The sequence below is a fragment of the Orbicella faveolata genome, unplaced genomic scaffold (genome assembly GCF_042242905.1).
Source record: "Orbicella faveolata isolate gen_17 unplaced genomic scaffold, um_ofav_v1 contig_48, whole genome shotgun sequence".
Lineage (NCBI taxonomy): Eukaryota > Metazoa > Cnidaria > Anthozoa > Scleractinia > Merulinidae > Orbicella > Orbicella faveolata.
In genome coordinates, this window is record NW_028301578.1 from 13,871,985 (window position 1) to 13,892,500 (window position 20,516).

The 20,516-nt window shown below is 38.7% G+C and overlaps 2 protein-coding genes across 4 annotated transcripts in view; both read left to right on the forward strand.

Moving 5' to 3' along the window:
* Window positions 1–9: 9 nt before the first annotated feature.
* Window positions 10–15,309, forward strand: LOC110039654 (urocanate hydratase-like). Of its 3 annotated transcripts, none has more exons than XM_020744787.2 (25): window positions 10–144; window positions 1,188–1,318; window positions 2,110–2,203; window positions 2,466–2,525; window positions 2,994–3,122; window positions 3,762–3,890; window positions 4,317–4,373; window positions 4,748–4,834; window positions 5,433–5,470; window positions 5,569–5,619; window positions 5,856–5,918; window positions 6,006–6,114; window positions 6,280–6,350; window positions 6,805–6,902; window positions 7,573–7,645; window positions 7,741–7,773; window positions 8,598–8,686; window positions 9,803–9,873; window positions 10,596–10,694; window positions 11,484–11,533; window positions 11,778–11,827; window positions 11,972–12,053; window positions 13,091–13,139; window positions 13,811–13,861; window positions 14,863–15,309. In XM_020744787.2, exons 1-25 carry the CDS (start codon window positions 19–21, stop codon window positions 15,001–15,003), a joined length of 2,031 nt encoding a protein of 676 aa, XP_020600446.2. In that variant the 5' UTR covers window positions 10–18; the 3' UTR covers window positions 15,004–15,309. The 3 variants fall into 3 exon arrangements, with proteins under 3 accessions (XP_020600446.2, XP_089137077.1, XP_020600447.1); XM_020744788.2 differs by lacking the exon at window positions 10–144 and adding an exon at window positions 856–933; XM_089280951.1 differs by lacking the exon at window positions 13,811–13,861.
* Window positions 15,310–18,431: 3,122 nt separating this feature from the next.
* Window positions 18,432–20,516, forward strand: part of LOC149096632 (uncharacterized) — a 2,360-nt gene continuing 275 nt past the window's right edge. Inside the window, exon 1 of the mRNA XM_089281404.1 lies at window positions 18,432–20,516. This exon is cut by the window's right edge and continues 275 nt beyond it. Within this exon, the coding sequence (XP_089137530.1) occupies window positions 18,571–20,253 (1,683 nt within the window). The 5' untranslated portion in view covers window positions 18,432–18,570 and the 3' untranslated portion in view covers window positions 20,254–20,516.

Sequence of the window (20,516 nt, forward strand, 5' to 3'; positions counted from 1 at the left end):
GATCACGGACTGAATAAAATGGCGTCCTTAAAGGAATTGTGCGATGGCCTTCCAATCGATCCTCTTCCTTCACCGCGAAATCGCGACAATTCCGTGCCACATGCACCTGTCAGAACAGTGAATCTTTCTGCGGATGAGCGAAGGGTATGAAATCTTCTTTGATACTTTGAGAAAATTCCTTGAGAGTAGCGGACAGCGCCTAAACGAAACTTAGCTTGATTGTTGTCTTTCAACAACAAATTCTGGCCACTTTCTTGTTTTGGTTGTCTACGAGATCTATCTTTATCTTTAATAACCCCAAATAATTCCAATCGATTTTTCTTTACTTATTTTGGAAGCTTACGAATGTAGCTCTCAAATTCTTACTTTAAAAAAATGGTAGCATGATGTACGTGTGATAGGGATAAATGTGCATTATTTAACGACATGGCCTAAACAAGTTAAGCTTAATTGTACTAATTACTAAAAAAATAAGCATTAGATAAAATAAAACGCATAGATTTTAACTCAGCGTATTATAAATTAATTTGTAATCCATAAAATCCGTTTTTCTTTTCATGCACGATTTGCTTGAAGTCACGTGATACAAATAAACTCTGGCAAAAATTAGGGTAAACATGTAATGTACCTGAGGTTTGAATTCAACCCATCATTTTGTTTTTCTTGTCCATCATTTGCCAAAGTGTGTCACGAGAAACAACCAAGACTGAGCTGTGCTAGGGTTCAACTTTCTCGCACGTGTTTTTTCGACTGCACGCTGTTTGTGTCATACAAAACATCACTTACGACCTTTATCCTGAAACATCACCTGTGACTGTGATAGAAAATAAAAATTCCTACAGCATTTTTTGGTCATGCATATATGACAATCTTAGGAACGTTTTAGGGTGGTTTAATATGCTAATATTTAGATAGACATGCCATAAGCTTGTGGTAAGTGGCAAAGCTCTACCATCTCACTTAAGCCCTTCTTTTCTTTCTCACGGAGGCCCAACAACAGAGTTCATGTCTCAGAGTTTTGTAGTTTTAATTGTTTTAGCAGCTTAATTTACTAAGCAAATGGCATCAGGAGGGTTCTAATTATCATTGAATGTCCTAAATTTTTACTTAGTACTTATGTGTAAAACAATGAAAAAAATATTATTATAAGTTACTATCTTAAACTGTTTACAATATTTGTGTTTTAGTTAGCATTGCAGAATCCCCTGAGATATTTTCCATCCACTTGTCATCATACACTTGCTCCAGAGTTTGCCCAAGAATTAAGGGAGTATGGCCACATCTACATGTATCGCTTCAGACCAGACATTGAAATGCGGTAAGTTTAATATTACTTAATGCCACTATCCCGCTATTCAAACTAAGTGTAGAATTTTAACGCAACCAGATGAAAGGTGACCCAACAAAGTACGCAAACAACAATATGGCATAATTGAGGGGGACACAGCCCTGCGGGAGACTTGACGTAACTCCATGATAGGTGCACAAACTAAAAGCATCGCTTATTCCTCCACTCACATGGGAATAGAACAAGAGTATTGGCAGAGCCTTTCTTATATCCCCAGCACAGCACAGGCTGGATCAGACAAGATAAAGGCCAGGATATGAGATGGCAAGATACAAACAATGCAAAAGCTTGGGGGAAGTTACCACACAGACTTAACTGAACCACAAGGAGTGACCCCAGTTTATTGACAAATAACAGATAAAAGCCCCTCTCCAAGGGAGGGAAGGGTGTGCTAACTGCTAGAATAAGGGAATGTTCACTTGTGAATTGAGCATTCAGCATTGACATTACTATTGTTGTCCTACTGGATTACATGATGAACGAAAACAGTCTAGCCCTCAAGGGGTGTCATGTTCCATTAACTGCATTTTACCAACCGGTAAAAGCGTTATTAAATTGAATATCATGTGACAAAGCACCAAGAATTAAGTAGGAATGGATGTAATGACAGAAATTCTCATAAACTTCGTACATTGGTGATCTACTTAGTTTCACAACGAGGATTTGACCTGTTAATCAGTTATAGCTTATTGATCTTGGGCTTTTAGTTCTTCATTCAGAATGCTACATGCATGTATAATTTAAAACTTTTTTTATCCCAGTGCTTATCCTATTGACGAGTATCCAGCTAGAACTAGACAAGCTGCCGCTATTATGCTGATGATAATGAATAATCTGGATCCACGAGTAGCTCAAGTAAGCCAATCAGTGATATTTATTTAATAATTATTAATAATAATTGATATGTGCTGATTTGTTGATAGTTTTAGGGAGTAATCATGAGAAGCTCAACTAAGTTAACCATTAAGTTATAATTGTTATTAATGATAGTTTATTTTCTTTATTTACTAATTTGATTGATGATGATAATTTATTTTCATTTATGATGCTTAGGGTCTATCTGCCACTCTGTTAAATAGGAGAATAATATAAATATTTACTTCTACAATTAATGTAGTTTCCTCATGAACTTGTCACATATGGAGGGAATGGGCAGGTGTTTTCTAACTGGGCTCAGGTAAGCTGATTGCAAATTCTTCTTGAAAATATTTTAATTTATTTTAATTAATATATAACTTGTAAATCAGAGAATTGATAAGTTTCTATTTATAAACTTGCACTACTATCGTGTCTAAAACTGCATTTAGTTTGCAGTCGTACCTGCTGCATGATGCCCTCAGTAAATGACTGATTATTTCTGACTAATCGTTTGCCAAACCTGGGAGAGAAGCTGGGGATATTAGTAATGTTAGGAAGCTGCAAATTAATGGTTCTGCTAAGTGCAAATACTTATGACTTTTTTTAATTTCATTCGTTTAGTTATTTCTATTTTATTAATCATTTACAATACCATGATATCTTTACAAATAACAAAACTACACTGCCACTTTACCAGACTACTTACAACACACAAATAATTAATTTATTTTTAATATATTTATTTAATAATTATTACTGTTGTGTCAATATTTTGTCATTTATTTAGTTTTGGATTGTGATGCAATATTTATCAGAAATGACAGAAGACCAGACTCTTGTAATGTGCTCAGGTCACCCACAGGGACTGTTTCCCAGCAGCCCATCTGCTCCAAGGGCAGTAATTACTAATGGCATGGTAAGACTAAAAATATTATTAATATATAAATTATATTTATTTATATGTGAAATGAATTTTACAGCAGAGGTGAGTCAAATTAAAGTCACCAACTGAAAATGGCAGATGATGTATTTGAGCAAGACCCATTTACTTGAACAGAGCTGCTCTAGATACCCAGATAAGGGGATTTGTGTTGCTAACAATTTCTTGGTAACACATACTCATTCCTTTCAAACCTTAATTTTTAGGGGCTTTACTTTGACAACTGCTTAAAAAGTTACGTGCAAAATGGCAATAATCATGTGTCTTTACCTCTACACAAGTCATGTAACATGTGACAAGCTAACATCGTACTATGGGGGTGGGGGGAGGGGAAGGAAGGGGTTGCTATTAGCAGCCAATTTTAATTACTCCTTGTCACATGCTTATAAAGCTGGAGCTGGATGCTGGCCTAGTGGCCTGGGTCACTACTGATGGAATACCAATTGTCAGAGTTTTCATATTGTAAAGTACCATTATTTGTTATCGCATCTGGAGGGTCCTGACAACATCTAGCTGCTCCTAGCTGCTCAAAGTGTTTCCAGAATCACTAAATGTTCTCAATTTTTCTTTTATGAATCTAACGTTACTCTTTGTTTGTTTGTTTGATTTTTCCAGGTTATTCCAAACTACTCATCAAAAGATCAGTATGACAAAATGTTTGCCTTAGGTGTGACTATGTACGGTCAAATGACAGCAGGGAGTTACTGTTATATAGGACCTCAAGGGATAGTTCATGGAACCACAGTAAGTTCTGTAGTTCTGACAATGCCAGCGAATTTAGAACATTTCTATTACTACCTGCCCCATCAATTTATATTAGTACCAGTGTCTATATCTTAGATTTATTTTCGTAAATTAATTTGAATCTCTCCCAAGCCCACCTCCAACAAAGGAAGAAGTTAACATATCGGCGGAGCTGTGTGTTTTTTTTGTTTTTGTTTTTTGTTTTTTGACGCCCTTGTAACATTGTGGAATTAATATAATTACAATGTATATAAATTAAGATCTCATTCATTTCCCAAACGCTCATTTCTTAGGCCTCTTAGAGGCTTCTGCTGTTATAAGAAGGCCATCCAAGGAATATTTACACAATTAATGCCACAAAATGCATCACCTAATGGATAACTGTAAGATAGAACCTTCATCATACAACTTTCCTTTTGTTCACAGATTGTTGTTCTAAATGCTGCAAGAAGGCACTTAGGAGTGAATGATCTGAGAGGAAAGGTACCTTACTGTGCATCTGATTTTTTTTGTCTTTTGTTTTTCTTTTTTCAAAGTCTTGAAACTAACCTACATGGCTGGTGAAATATTCACATGTGCATTTCTGCTATTTCTGCACTCTCATTATAAGGTACTCCTGCACACTGCTATAACAAGGCACCTGTGCCTGTATTCCCACCAGATACACAGGCTGACTTATGTGTAAATTTAATGTGCAATCGAAGGCAAATAAAAAAGTATTCACTAGGGAATATTAGTCTGTCTATTTGTTTGACTCTATTAAAAGACTAAAATTTGCAAAACAATATTATTAATTTTGTTATTTGTTTGCTTTGGTATTTTGTTTACGCTCACAACACACAATATTGTGTTTGTAGGTTTTTGTTACAGCAGGCCTGGGTGGAATGAGTGGTGCACAAGCAAAAGCTGCTGTCATTGCTGGTTGTATTGGTGTAGTGGCTGAGGTATGGTTACTCTGTCTTTTCATCCATTTGTTCTGAGTCATTCACGACCTCTGTTCATCCCTTCATTCAGGTGTAACATTTTTATTCTTCCAGTCATTTGGGGAGCAGGGATAGCACAGTGGTAAGAACACTCGCCCTCCACCAATGTGGCCTGGGTTTGATTCCGGCCTGGTGCCATATGTTGATTGAGTTTATTGTTGGTTCTCGCCTTGCTTTGAAGATTTTTCTCTGGGTTCTCCAGTTTTCCTCCCTTCACAAAAACCAACATTTCCAAATTCAAATTCAACCAGGATAGAGGACCTGCATGAAAACCAGCTAAGACTGGTGTGGCTTCCTCTCTAAACATTGCAATTTATTTATTTTATTTTGTTTCATTCATTTGTTATTTTGCTAATTTCTTTTTCCTTTGTCCTCCCTCCCTTCTTCCTTCTTTTGTCCATCCATTCAACCCTTTGTTTCTTTCTTCTAAACTACTTCCAAAGTCAATTATAATTTACTTTGATCTGAAGGTGTCTCAGCAGTGTATTTGTTTTAAATGTCTCTATTCTCAGTGGCTTTTTAGGCTGTGAGTACATATTCAAATTTCTTTGACTTTCAGGTTGATGAGGCTGCTTTGAAAAAAAGACATGCACAAGGGTATGACTAAAGCTTCCTTTATGCATGTTCTTTTGGTTTGTGGTCTTTCCTAAACCATTCTGAAATTAACTGCTACCGTGTGTTGCTTTTCTTCACAGATGGTTAATGGAATATACATCTGATGTGGACATCTGTGTGGAACTTATCAAGTACTGTACATAATGATCTTAAAAATCATCAATAATAATTTGCACTTAATTTTTTCCTTTTTTTTGTCGCAATTGAATAGTGCATTCGAAGCCATTTATGCAGTATAACTTAGATTCATTTGTGTGATATCTCACAGCTTTACTGATGTGTATTATTATTTTCATAGTTATCTTTTTGCATGCATGCAGTGCGGACCTATGGTGCTGAGAATGACAGTACTGTTTTTCTTTTACAGGAAAGCTCGGAAGTTGAAAAAACCACACAGCTTGGGGTACCACGGCAATGTCGTAGACTTATGGTAAGATTTCTTAGTCCTTCTGTGTTCACATCTCATTGATTTCCTATTTGAGACTGATTCGGATGTGACTTGTTGTCGCTTTTGAAGGGAGCGCTTAGTGCAAGAGTATGAGAGTACCGGTGAAGTTCTTGCGGAGCTGGGCTCTGATCAAACCTCACTGCATAATCCGTTTAATGGAGGATATTATCCTGTTCAGGTTGGTGGCAATAAAGAGCAAACATGACGGCAATATAGTGCCAACGTGGCGCCAATACAGTGGGATGGCTTTTCTATGAAAGTTCTGTCGTTATCTTGTGAATGCCTGGGATTCCAGCCTTTGACTGATTTTATTTTTTCAATTATTTCTTCACTTATTATTTAGGTAAAGTTTGATGAAGCAAATGAAATTATGAAACATGACCCTGAAAGATTTAAAGCCTTGGTGCAAGAAAGGTGAAAATAGTTAATTTATCTTCCTTATTATGGAAACACTCTTGTTAAATTATTATGTACAGCATAATTAATTTTGACGATGAAAGTGTTATAATTAATGTTACTGTATAAATTATGACTAATAGAGCCATTTTCACTCAAATATCGCATTGTGTTGCTTCACTGCGCTACACGATTGGCATATAAATCTTGCGCCACTTTCACAACCAATCAGAAAACCCAAACCAATCGTGACTCACTGGGTCACGTTTTCCCGCACTTTGCGTCAGTTCCTTGTGTTTACTTTGAGTTTTGATTGGTTTACTGTACACTGTCTGTGTGCTTTGTGATTGGCTACTGACACTGACAGTGATTACATCGGTTTCGGTTTTACGTCACTCAGTTGAAAACCATTCTCTTCTAAAATGACACTTACATGTACTAGTAATATTGGATTTTGTAAATTGTGTTTCAGCTTGCGTCGCCAAGTCGCCGCTATTAATAAGCTCACCGCTCGTGGAATGTTCTTCTGGGATTATGGAAATGCATTTCTTTTGGAGGCCAGCCGTGCAGGTGAAGATTCAAATTCCGTCAGAGTTTTAATCAATCTGAAAATATTTTATGCCTTTTCTCTCAAACCCATCAGAAAGCTACCCACAAGCTGCCAGGCGTACTTTGTGTTTACTGGGCAATAAACAAAACAACAAGTTTTGGACTAATGTGGCTTAATTGAGCACAGGTTCATAGCCGTATTTTTTATGTATCAAATTTCAATTCCAAATTATTGATAGATTATGTGGCCCAGTAAAGGTGAGGAAACCACAAACGCCAAAATGGCCGATCAGAATCACCCAATAAAATCTTGAAATGAATGAGGACTGGGTTAAATTATCCCAAATTGTGGCCGACGTTTTGCGCGCTGAAATTACTTTTTTGACGCCTTAGCCATTTTCTCTAAGAAGCAAATGAAACCACAGCTATCCGTGCATTGTCTTGTTGGTTGGTTGTTGCTAGGTGACGAAGTACTAACCAATCAGAGACACTACACGGTTGTTTATAGTGCTGCGTCATCAGTTTGGAATTTAGTGGCGCGAATCGCAGATCGACGCCTCCGAGCGAGCGGGGAAATGACTGTGTGTGACATCAGAGGTCTTATTTCATCAAGCCTATCGCGTCATATACAGAACAGATTGTCATTTTTAAGAAGAAAGTAGACCTAAGCCGGTTTTATTTTAATTTTTAGGAGCTGATGTTTGTAAAGAGGGGGCTCCGCTCGGCATTTTTCGTTATCCGTCCTACGTGCAAGACATCATGGGGTATGTGTTTATGTGCCATTATCTGGTCTGATCGTTATAAATGCTTGTAGAATCATTGGTTTGTGAACAAATATGTCATTGTTATTCTTTTTTAGTGATATATTTTCCCTGGGATTTGGACCATTTCGGTGAGTAAAGCTTACCTTGTTTCTACAGCGGTAGACCATACAGTATTGTGTGTTTTTTAAAAGGAAACGGGGCCGGTGCGGAAAAGTGTCACGACGGAAAAAGTACAATAAGACGGCTCTGCTCTGACGTAATGAGTATTTGATTTTAACTGAAAATGACGCAAAATGGCCACAATGACATGGCCAGTTTTCTATGCTTCTATTTGGATTGAACTTTAACCAGGTAAGCTAGCTGCCTGATAGAGTGGTTTTTCACTAGAGCACCTAAAGGTAATTGGTTTTGCAGCACTACGCTACACGTGATTGGTTCACTGTATTGTCTACGTCCTTTGTGATTGGCTGTAGTGATTACTTCGGTTTTCTTTTTATGACACTCAATTGAAAATATTTTTGAATCCATGACCTCGTCTATACCAGTGCATTGCTCTACCAACTGAGCTGTCTGGCCAGCTACTAGCTGATCAGTTTTGGAGTCTATGATATAGAGCGGTTTTCAATTGAGTGTCGTAAAACCAGAACCAAACCAATTACTTACCAATTAGACTACTCAACCAATCTCAAACCGAAGTAAAACCAAAACCAAAACCAAAACCAAAGTAATTGTCTAATTACTTTCGACACTGAATTGAAAACCGCTCTATCCGAGGACGTTTTAGACAAGCGTGATTGAAATCAATCGACAATGTATGAAAAACATCACATATTTACACTGCATGAGAAAGATAAATTGCCGGAGTGTTGTGCAAATTGAGTCAGAAATTTAACCAGCGTGTGTTCAGACTGAGGTTCTCATAACATTTTGGACCATTTGTTCTATTTTTAAGGTGGGTGTGTACTTCTGGTCTCGCTGCTGATCTGGCAACAACAGACAAGATTGCCAAGAAAGTCTTTGAGGAAATAATGGCAGAAGGATGTAAGTATGCTTGACTTACACATTCTAAACTGTTAAGAGCTTGTTTGTATGCGGTAAATTGCACATGCTTGTGAAGTAGCTACTAGATATAGGTACATCAGGGGGAATTGCCTCAAATCTGCAACAGAATTTAGATTACTTTGGCAAGAAATGGTTTAACTTAGTTCTCTGTGTTGAAAGGCAGAGTGAAGATTACTAAATCAAAGGTTACTGAGGAAAATACTGTCTCTAACGCATTTTAAAATATTTAATCATAATCATAACCTTAACTTTGTTTGGGAAGTGTTCTTAATTAGCATGGATTTTTTTTTTTTAAGGTCATTCCACTGAAATAGAACCTGCACTGAGATTTTTGTGAAACTCTGCCTATTGATTGTTTATAACATTATAGGAACTTAAATTTTGAAATAAAAATGAGGGGTCCCCATGTTCGTTTAGGAGCAACAGCACCTTGTTTATACCCATATAAATCCTTATAATAGCACCATGATTGTAGTCACGATTGCTTGCTAAATTCACGTTTCCGACGATTGCTTTTTGTTCTACACTGAGAATTGGTCCATATTTATATTACACAGATAAATTTATTACTCAATTCAAAACAACAGAAAAAAATGATAGGTCACCATACTCGTTTGCGAGAAAATGACGATTTACCTCTATGGCGAGGTCCAGCTGTAAAGAAAAAGCCGCCATTTTTTAATGCGCGCGCGCTAATCACGCGTGAAATTATGCGCAGTAGGGATGCGCAATGCGATACTGGGGAATAACCTTAATTAGCATGGATTTTTACTATCTTATTTTCCGTTTACTCGGCCTTCTTTTTTGCTTCGATTTAAAAGATTTACCACAAACAAAGTTTTCAAACACCTTGAAGTTCGTTAAAAATTCTCCGTTGTATCGTAGTTTCAACTTTCTTCTTAGATTTGGAAACTTGATGAAGCACAGCATTTCTTGTTCCATACATCGAATCCTCTGCTATTTCAAAACGAAACACTTTTTCGTTGGATTTGTTCACTAGTTTTCAGCGATTAACTATGGGCTGTCTTACGAAAATGTGAAACGCTGAAACATATTTCGAGAGCTTGACATTAATTTTGTTTGCTTTGTTTGTAGTGCCAGCCGAGGTGAAAGCTCAATACGAGGACAACCTGAAATGGATCGAGGAGGCGCAGCAGCATCAACTGGTATTAATAGTGTCTGCCTCCTCCCCAGCCTTTTCTTTTTCTTTCTAAGCGCAAAGACTGGAATTCGGCATTAAATGCGAGCGGGAGCTGGTAGTTAGTTAGTTAGGTTTTTTTTTTTTTTTTACTATCGCGCGGGCGAGTGGCGACGAGGCAGGTACTACGTTTCCTTGCACAACTACTGAGCGCTTTTTTGAGGAAACGTTTTTTGATGAGCACACAACGGAAATATCTCGTGACGGGTCACCGCATCACTTATTCAAATCTTTGAAACGCATTGCGTTGTTGGAAAAGACACTTTGCCGCAGTGCCGCTTTTAACCAGGTTTATAAATGTCTTTTAGTAACGCTACATGAATGTTAACACTGGGCACGCGCTGGGGTAGGGGGGTAACCCTGCGATAGGCAAGCATCCCATTCAGGGGGGAGAAGGAATTCTCCTATTTGCTTTTAAGCATTAAAGTGCTACGGAAATCGGAGTGATACGCTGGCTGTATGGACCACTTGACTAAAACGTGCTCTCAGCTAGTTTACCTTTGATTAACTAATAAGAGGTCTTTGTGTTCTCTAATTCTGGCTAATTACGATGAAAAAAGTTAGTCTTACTCGTCTGATCACAGACCGCTTTGGACTCCACACAGTCCTCTTTTTCCATTACTTATTTACCAGAACCATCGTTATTTTGAGGGAAACACACATCAGCGCATCTTGTGTTTTCATTTGCAGGTAGTGGGTTCTCAGGCGCGGATTTTGTACTCAGACCAACGGGGAAGGGTCGCTTTGGCACAGGCGTTCAATAAAGGCATAAGTGAAGGGCGATTGCAGGTAATAGAAGTTTTCTCACAGAAGTACACAGTAAGACAAATTTCATACATTGCACTCGGGTGCATCAACTATTGTCTTGTTAATGCACGTCCAAAAAGGTCATCATGCGAGTGTTACGGTTACCCCGCTAATACAGTGGAACCCAGTTAATCCGGTCACCAACGGGCTGCAAAAATTTGGTGGTATTAACGGGGTGGCCTTATTAAAGGGGCTCTTTAAATAAGAAAGTGACTGACTGAGCTTTTGTTCGGGCAAGGATAAAGTGGCAGTGATAACGAGGTGGTCGTATTAACGGGGTGGTCGCAAGGCGGGGTTCTAATGTGCTACCAAATTTTTGTGGCCGGTTGGTGACTGGATTAACGGGGTTCCTCCGCACTGCAGTATGTAGTACTGTTTACAATTATCGTCATTATTTCGGCATTGCAAAAGGCAATAAAACCAATAATAATAATAATTTGGTGGCATTTTTGCATTCCTAATGTTTATTTTAAGCTGGGCGAGCTCCCGTAGGCGGCCATCTTTTTCTCACAACTCTAGTTGCCGGCCGCTTACGAGAACAATTTTCGTAATCGGTCAGCTCCAGTTACGGACAGCTTTATTCCGTCCCGAAGGTGTCCGCTTATGAGACCTTCCACTGTACTTTCGGCACTCAAGTAAAGACCGCTCTATCATATCGAAATCTGCGAAAAGATTTGTTTCCAACAGAGAGCATTGTTTTTCTCTTTTCCGTTTTTCTACACATTACGACGACATTGCTAAGCTATACTCCTGCCCACTATATTTTTTTAGGGTTGTGTTGTTATAAGTCGAGACCATCATGATGTTAGTGGCACAGACAGGTAAATATTTGTATGATCTGTACTCTTCAATATTTTGTTCATATTTTTTTTAAACTTTGTTAGGTTCACTGAACAGGCTTGCCAAACACGCGTGCAACATGTTGTGCACAGCAATGTTGCAATCTGTTGTGTTGAAATGGCATTGTGTACGTTCAAGGCCCGGCCTGAATGAACTTAATATTAACTTCATCTAGTTCAAACATGATATTTGTTGGAAAGTCTTGTTTGTTTGTTTGTTTCTTAGCCCATTCCGAGAGACTTCAAACATTTACGACGGGTCTAGCTTCTGTGCAGGTTTGTAACTGTTCGTTCGACTGTTGCCTGCTCAATTTGAGGGACCATATATTCTCGGCTGTATTATAGGAAATATCATATCGGTATCTAACCGCATGATTTTAATTGTTTATTGTTTGTTTGGTTTTCTTTTGCTCTATTCAGACATGGCTGTTCAAAATGCTATCGGCGATTCATTCCGTGGAGCTACTTGGGTTGCACTACATAACGGCGGTGGTGTGGGATGGTTAGTTGTGATAAGTTGTTTGATTGAAGCCTACGGTAAACCATTTGGTCTTTTAAGTTAATGCAACACTTTCCAAATTTCAACTCAATTCGGAAACAGTCGATGTATAGCTACTCCGTAGAGGTTCCACTGATAATTCCCATTTATTTTCAGTTGTAGCTTGCGAATAGCCGCCCACTCTTTACAAATGCTATAGACTGTGCATGAAACCCTTGTATGAGACCATGCAAATGAAAGCTACTGAGCAGTACTTTCATTCTGGTACTGTTTATCATGCTGTACAAGCTGGTTCTAACTTTTTAGTCTGTGCATGAAACCCTTGTATGAGACCATGCAAATGAAAGTTACTGAGTATTACTTTCCTGTGGTACTGTTTATCATGCTGTACAAGGTAGTTCTGACTTTTAAGTCTGTGCATGAAACCTTGTATGAAACCATTCAAATGAAAGCTATTGAGCAGTTCTTTCGTGTGGTAGTGTTTATCATGCTGTACAAGGTAGTGCTAATTTTAAGTCTGTAGATGAAACCCCAGTGTGTGACCATTCAAATGAAAGCTATTGAGCAGTGCTTTCATGTGGTACTGTTTATTATGCTGTACAAGGTGGTTCTAACTTTTAAGTCTGTGGATGAAACCCTAGTGTGTGATCATTCGAATGAAAGCTATTGAGTAGCACTTTCATGTGGTACTGTTTGTCATACTGTACAAGGTGGTTCTAACTTTTAAGTCTGTGGATGAAACCCTAGTGTGTGACCATTCAAATGAAAGCTATATATTGAGCAGTGCTTTCTTTCATGTGGTACTGTTTATTACGATGTACAAGGTGGTTCTAACTTTTTAGTCTGTGGATGAAACCCTAGTGTGTGAACACTCAATAAAGACTATCGAGCAGCACTTTCATTTGAAGCTGTTTTTGAGGCTGCACAAGGTGGCTCTAAGTTCAGTAAGTCTGTGTGCGAAGCTCTAAAATGTGAGGAGGCAAGAAATATTTACTACACGATATAGTTATTATATTATTAACCAATACTGTTATTTTCAGGGGTGAAGTTGTCAATGGAGGCTTTGGCCTTGTTTTAGACGGATCTCAAGTAAGTGTGTCGTTCTAGAACAGACCCCAATTATGATTGTCGAAAGAAAATTATTTCCCTTTACTTAGAGTTTTCTCGATTTTACTAATGGCTTTAACGGTTAACTAATCAGAGGGAACGTGCTTTTCTCCAGCCAATCAGGAACACTTCTGACATCACGTACCTTACGCGCGTTTTTTTTTTTTTTTTTTTTTTCGCGCTTTACACCAGGCGCATGTTATTCTGTCGAGTGCTGATTGGCCCATTTTCATTGCTATGGTAAAGACCTTTATCAAAGGTATTGGGCAGGAATATCAAAGATATTGGGCGAGGAAGACTACATTATGCAGGTGGTTCCGTTGGCCTTGTCAACAAGGAGCTGCTAGATACAATTTTTTTGGTGTTGTTAGATTTGCCAAAAATTTTACTCAATTTAAATTCAGTAGTCTAAGTTGCAAGTTGTTATAAGTTGTTGTTGTGTTCAATATGTTCACTCGATGGTTGTAAGACTAGCAGTTGTTGCCGGGCACTTTGCGCTTCTCTGGCTCACACTGCGTGCACTTGTTTTTTAAAACTTCGTAATTTTCTTTATTGTCACCCTCCTGGAATAACAATGGTATACTTCATGCAGTAATCTATAAATATAGATTTCGCGTGATGGATTATGAATTATCTCTTTGTTTGCTCGGCAGGAAGCCAATGATAGGGCTCGTGTGATGCTATCCTGGGATGTCAACAACGGAGTAAGAAATCACACTGATGATACATGGAGTCGTGCTAAATACCTTTGCCGTAGAAATACAATTTGACGCGTGCGGCACTGGGTTATTGATTTTCTCTCAGGAAAGGGCTTTCTCATAAAAGCAGTGAGCGTAAAAGTTAATATCGTTCTCAGATCTCTTGTTGACGAAAATTGATTGACTTCGTTTCGTGATATTTTGCGAAAACGGGAAAAAAATAGTGCCACCTAATCGCGACAAGCTGCCACCCTTCCCCCTTCCCCGAAAGAAATGCTGTAGTAAGATTATATTTAACAATAGGGAGTTTACGAAACTACGACGGCAACGGCAACGGGAACTTCACTGAACAAAAGAATTAATGAGCAGAACAATGGCTGTGCACGTGCGTTATAATTCTTGGTACATTTCTTTGCCGTCCTTTGCAAGACAACAACGTGACATGACCAAATTTTGCGTTGTCTGGAGAACGTGAACCACGACGGCTAATATTTTAAATTTTTATTTCAAATTTATCGCTGTGTTCCGGATTTAGTTTTGCGATAGTTTTGACAGTGATAAACAAAGTAAATGACTTTAGAGTATCGCGAGATTCGTAGGTAAAATATAAATCCATTTTTTAATCGACGTTGTCCTCGGCGTCGCCGTCGTGGTTTCGTAAACTCCTTAATTATTCCACGAGCGCGCGTTGGATATGAGATGGTAAATAGCTATTATCATCTCGTATCCAATAAGCGCGAGTGGAATAATTTTTTTATTAGAAACGCCACCAAAATGTAGAAAACTAAAATAAAAAAAGGATAAAAAGGTTCCAAAAGTTGCGTGTACGCTTACCATCTTTGTAGAGCATGGAATAATGGCTCATATGCCATGATGGCTAAGCAAATGAAAACTCTTGAATTGCATTATCCAATGATCCAGTTTTTAATATTGTGGTGTGCCACTCAAGTATTTGACCAAGTTTTGTCATATTTTACAAACCGGTCTCTCTATTTTTATTTTCTCAGGTTGCGCGTCGCTGTTGGTCAGGCAATCTTCATGCAAAGCGTGCCATCTGCACAGCCATGGAACAAAATCCCTTACTGAAGGTGACAATCCCGTCACATGTTGAGGACGTAACCCTGCTAGACAACGTTCTAAAGCCATAATGAAGATTGCGTTAGTGTTTTTAGGAAGGAAGAAATATTCTTCAATCAAACCCAGGCTTGACTACGGCATCCTCTTGTGAACAAGAAGGGAAATCATAGGGAAACGTTCTGAATTGTTTTATTCATTAAAAACTTCAAAGCTCTAAAACTTCAAAGCTCTATTACAACTATACTTATACATACACTTCAAGCTGGTAAGAAAAATCTGTTTACAGAACCTTTACATTCATGAAAAGATAACAAGGTGGCTTTAAACCTCTGGGACGTTAGTAAAAATGTCTATTTTATCTATCAGAAAGAAAGAAATATGCCAAAAAAATAAAAAAAAAATAAAAAAAAATAAAAAAAAAAATAAAAAAAATAAAAAAAAATAAATAAATAAAAAAAAAAAAATAATAATAATAATAATAATAATAATAATAATAATAATAAAATAACTAAAGTTTTTGCCGGGTAGTTCTTAAGTTGTTAGGCTCTGATGTCGCTTTGCCGTGGCCACAAAGTTTTGGAATCTCACTTAGCTTTATGGAGGAAGTTTTAATTCAAAGTCATCCGCAAAATGCGGTTTTCGGCTAACTATTTTTAGAAAAGCAAAGTAAGTGGATGACACCCTTTTGTGTGTGAACTCTCGCTTTAAAGTTCTTTAACATGTAGTATCGTTCTCAGACTTTACAAGATGGCTACAATTCTTTTTTAAGTCTGATGGTGAAACCTTAGTGTGAGAACATTAAAATAACATCGAGCAGTATATCATCGTGTGGTATTGTGCATTATTTCGTGCTCTATGGATTGATTATCTAAAAGATTCCATGTTATACCGTGCGTCTGCTCATGAAATCACAGATGACGTCAAAGTACAGTGTGGTAACAAACTAAACAAACTGCAAAGCCGTGAACGAAAATCCTGCTTAATTGAACGTTGAATCTCACAGCAGATCTGATCAGCCAACCTTGAAAAGTAAAACGACAAGTCAAAGACTACACTCTCTTTTAAAAGAGAACCTCTTATATAAGGACGTTGAGGCTGAGACTAACCAAAATTTTAAGAACATATTGAGAGCATTCCTTTGGCCGAGAGTCGATTAAGAACTTTTTCTTACTTTGCTAATCTGTATCTGTATTAAATGGCAAGCATAAAATAAAGGTAACAAAAAATGGAAAATTAACCCAAATACTCGAGGGCATGTTTTGTATAACGTTAACAATGGTTTTCTTATTGCATGACCCACATCTTGATTTGTAATAATCAGCAGTTCTTATTTATAACTGTTCCAAAATAACTTCCACACCATCAAAGTCATCAGGTAATACAAAGTCCTTAACATTATCAAGTTAGTTGACCTTGTATACCATGTAAATTTAAGAACCTCTTAAGAACGTTTTCAGCCTCAAATCGCAAAAAAATATATATATAAGAACGTTCAGTCTCAGCTCCAAAATTAGACGTTCTCATATAAAAGAAAGACTACTGCAAGGCTAACATAAAGTCGTATGTTTAAAACAATATTTCGGCTGCCCAGACCAGCCTTCTTCAGGTTTAACGTCTAAACCTGAAGAAGGCTGGTCTGTCCAGCCGAAATATTGTTTTATGTATACCACGTTGTGTTAGCCTTGCAGTAGTCTTTGACTTCTCATCGTTTTTGCACTGTGATGGGAGCGCTTATTGTACCATAGATAACCCTAACAACAAATCTAAACCTACTACAGCCGCCGAACATTTCCTGTCCTCTCCTAACCACACTGCTAACGACATGCAATTAATCCCCATCGAAAAAATCGTTTCTAACCGAGACTCTATCCGTAAGGCCAGGGAAGCTTTTTTAATTCGAAAAGGCAGAACAATTGATCCTAATGGTCTGAACATCCGCGAAGGAACATATTAATTGTTTCCATTTGTTTTCTTTTATTATGTTCTTTTATCATGTTATTTTATTTTACCGTATGCTTATCTTCAATTTACACTATCAATTACTTTTGCGTATTTCCGGTATTACGTAAATATAAAGGTAAAGTCTGCATGCGAGCCAAGTGGCCCATCAGGCCGGAGCTTATCCCGGTTTCTGTAGCATGAAGCGACTAGGAGTATTTCTACTCCCCCCTGGATGGGATGCTAGTCCATCTAAGGGTTACCCCCAGCATTAAGTTCGCCGGTACCCATTTATACACCTGGGTGGAGAGAGGCACTGTGAGAGTAAAGTGTCTTGCCCAAGAACACAACACAATGTCCCCGGCCAGGGCTCGAACCCGGACCGCTCGATCTGGAGACGAGCGCACTAACCATGAGGCCACCGCGCCTGCCACTATTACGTAAATATCGGCTACATAAAAACACGCACCAATGTAAAATCTTCCATTGTACCTGAAGAAGGCTGGTCTGGCCAGCCGAAATATAGTACACCTTCAAAAAATCATTCTACGTTGTGTCGGTTTTTGCTTTTGTACTCTTTATTGTAAGGGGCGCGGCATATATCGCAGACTCGCGTCCATTGCGTGACTTTGTTATGTCACGTTCTTGTCGAAGTAAGGATCGCATGCGAGTTTGTGTGAAAGAATAATAGTGCATGTTCACGGTTTGAGTGGAGAGCTTCTAAACCAATAAGTGATTGTTAAGTTGTATGTGGAACGAGAGAAAACTGAGAGAATTAATTTCTGATGTACCTAATCGAGACTTCAGTGAGTGTTACTGTCTACTATAAATTATTGAAGTCGGCTGATCATTTTGTGATTTATTAAAGTGTGGACCTCTCTAGTGACGTCCCACATATCAAACTGTGACAAGACGTGGAGCTTCGACCTTAACAGACCCTTCCATGGAGTTGGCACTTTTTTTGTTTCTGTTGTACCACCTTAACAGGACGTCAACAAAGTGAACAAATGCAAGGAAACTTTGGCATCATGAATAAGATTCCAAACAAAGAACTTCAATTCAAAGTTGTTGGCTGTTTCAAGTTTGTTTTTTTAATGTGTCTCAAAATCCTTGACCTTTTCCGGTAATACAGGAATGCAGCGACATCCTAAGGTTATTGTTTTTAAACAATTATATTTCAATTTTAAACAATTCTTAAATACACACCAACTCAATTGAGGGTAACTGGGTCTATTAAGTCTAAAGTTTTCAAGTTTGTGTTTTTTAATCTGTCTCATTCTTCCTTATTATATGAAAATTTTAAGCAAGGATTTAAAAAAGAAAATACCTTGCGCTTTCCTAGTGTGACAGAAATGCAGTGACATCCTAGGGTTGAGCGCGTGACCAGAAAGCATAACGTCTCACAGAAAGTTGAACTTTATGTTTGTTTTGATATAGTAAAATACAATTTCTTCTGCCCAAATGCACTGCAAGTGGTCGAAAGTCGCTGTCGACAGTGTTGTTATCGATTTGGCATTTCTCTTTGTCGCTGTCGTAAAAAACACAAAGTCGCGTGAGCGGTGTCGTCGTTCATGACGTCGTTTTAACTCCTCAGATCGATCAGAGACATAGCGCTGTCGGAATTTGCCCAGACAAGGACCTCTTTGTTTCCATCGCTGCAGTGAATAACAGAAGAATTGAAAGCCATTTACTCAAGGATAATGTCTTCGATTATGACTGCCGTGTTCAAAGCCACTATTGGCTTGCTTGTGAATAAAGGCAGAGATAAGGCAACGGAGAGGCTGAAAGATGGCGACTTAACAGAACAAAAATTTCGCAGCGTGATTGTCCGTGAGATAGACGATATCAAGTCAAAGTTGGATGGATTATCAAGAAAAGATTTGTTAACAAGTATCAGCTTCTTTGAGGAAGGAATCGAGCTGCTCTATGAAGTGTTCGATAAAGAAAGGTCCAGAAGTGGAGGCGAGGTACCTGTGCGAGCAGCCTGTGCTGAAGCGTTTGCTCTCGCCGAAGAAATGCGAAACATGCAGCTTACTGGTGTGGATGAATCAGCTACGAGGGCGCTTGCCAACGCAAAGACGAGATTCGAAGAGGCTCGCAGGGAAGCAACAAGAGCTTTTAAAAATGAAGCTCTAACAACGTCTGACTGCATCCTGGCAATGGAATATCGAGTTATGGCGACAATACTAGAGACAATAGACAATCCTGCGGACGCAATAGCGCCGTGCAGCGTGTGTATCAAAGAAATAAACTGTCTGCCAGCAGTACAGAATAGTTTTAACGTCGAACTCCAGAAAGGCATCAAATCATGGTTTAATAAAGACGGACGCGGGAAGATCATTTCTAGTGTCTGTCACGTGAATCGTGTCATCTTCGATGTCACGCGAGCAGTCGGTAAAGAGGTACCTTTCTGGATGTGGCCTACAGTTGATACTGAAGAAGGAAACATTGATCCGTTGCGCGACGAAAGGGTAGTTGAAGTCCTTCGTAAGCAGGACATGGAGCACTGTTCTTTTGCACCATGGTCATTTGGTCAGGATGGACTGGAGGAGCACAGGCTTAAAAACCCGAGCGGTATGGCGATGAATTCCAAGGGAGAGTTCATTATAGCTGACGGGGTAATTCTTAAAGTAAAGGTCTTCGACAGAAGAGGACAGTTTATGCATCATTTCAGTCTCCCTGATCATAATGTAGACCAAGACAGTTTTCTAGTGGTTGATGTCGCCGTCGACATGAACGACAACTTCTATGTACTGGTCAAATTGTTTAAGCTTCATTATTCAGGATCTGACTTTGTGGTATCCATGTTTAACAACAACGGGGAAATGCACCACCAGTTTCCTGTGAAGGTGAAACTTGACTTCAATAACTCTCCTGCTATGATAGTCGATAGTAAGCACAAAGTTGTTATAAAGGGCAACAGATATCTTAAGGAAGGTTATGTTGTTGATGTGTACGAGAATGATGGACAATTTGTGCGCAGTTTTGGAGAAGGACTTTTAAGGTGTTCTGTAAACGATCTGGCTCTTGCTAGTGATGACCGTGTTATTGTGTTGGACGGACTCTCCTACGTCCACATGTTCAGTGAACACGGTGACCATCTTTCTAAATTCAAACACACGCTTGGTTCCGCTCTTCCTTATAAACGTACAATTGCATTTCACCATTCAAGTGAACATCTCGTCCTCGCTGATGTAGGACTTCTTTACGTTTACCTGCACATATACACCAAAGATGGCGAGCTTGTACGCAGCACTAAAATCTATGTAGAAGGTATTGGTGAATCCCTAAGACGAATGATAGTGACTGCAGAGGGGCACGTTGCTCTGCTCAATACTCCCGAGTTATTTACTGCACCACGCAACGTGTTCATAGTGTGTTAAAACATAGACTGTTTGCAGCCTCTCTATTTTTCAACGCAGGCGAAAGAAAAAGCGAGCACGAAGCACTTGGGGGTGGGGGCGGGGAGGTGAGCTGTCAGGTCTCCCGTTAACCCTAGGCGTCCAGTTCTCTCGCGATTTCATCCGCGCGTTCAAGATCGAATAAAAATACCAGAAAATAGAGGGCTGTGAACAACTTAATTAAAATAGAATGTGACTGACCCTCAAGGAAATTTGTTCTCATAAGAAAAAAGAAAAAGAAATGT

What these genes read in the sequence shown, in the direction of transcription:
- LOC110039654 (XM_020744787.2), top strand. Translation starts at nt 19, where the DNA reads ATGGCGTCCTTAAAGGAATTGTGCGATGGCCTTCCAATCGATCCTCTT. An exon ending in CAGTAATTACTAATGGCATG is followed by an intron (nt 3,123 to 3,761) that starts GTAAGACTAAAA and finishes TGATTTTTCCAG; the next exon opens with GTTATTCCAAACTACTCATC. An exon ending in GAGGATATTATCCTGTTCAG is followed by an intron (nt 6,115 to 6,279) that starts GTTGGTGGCAAT and finishes CTTATTATTTAG; the next exon opens with GTAAAGTTTGATGAAGCAAA.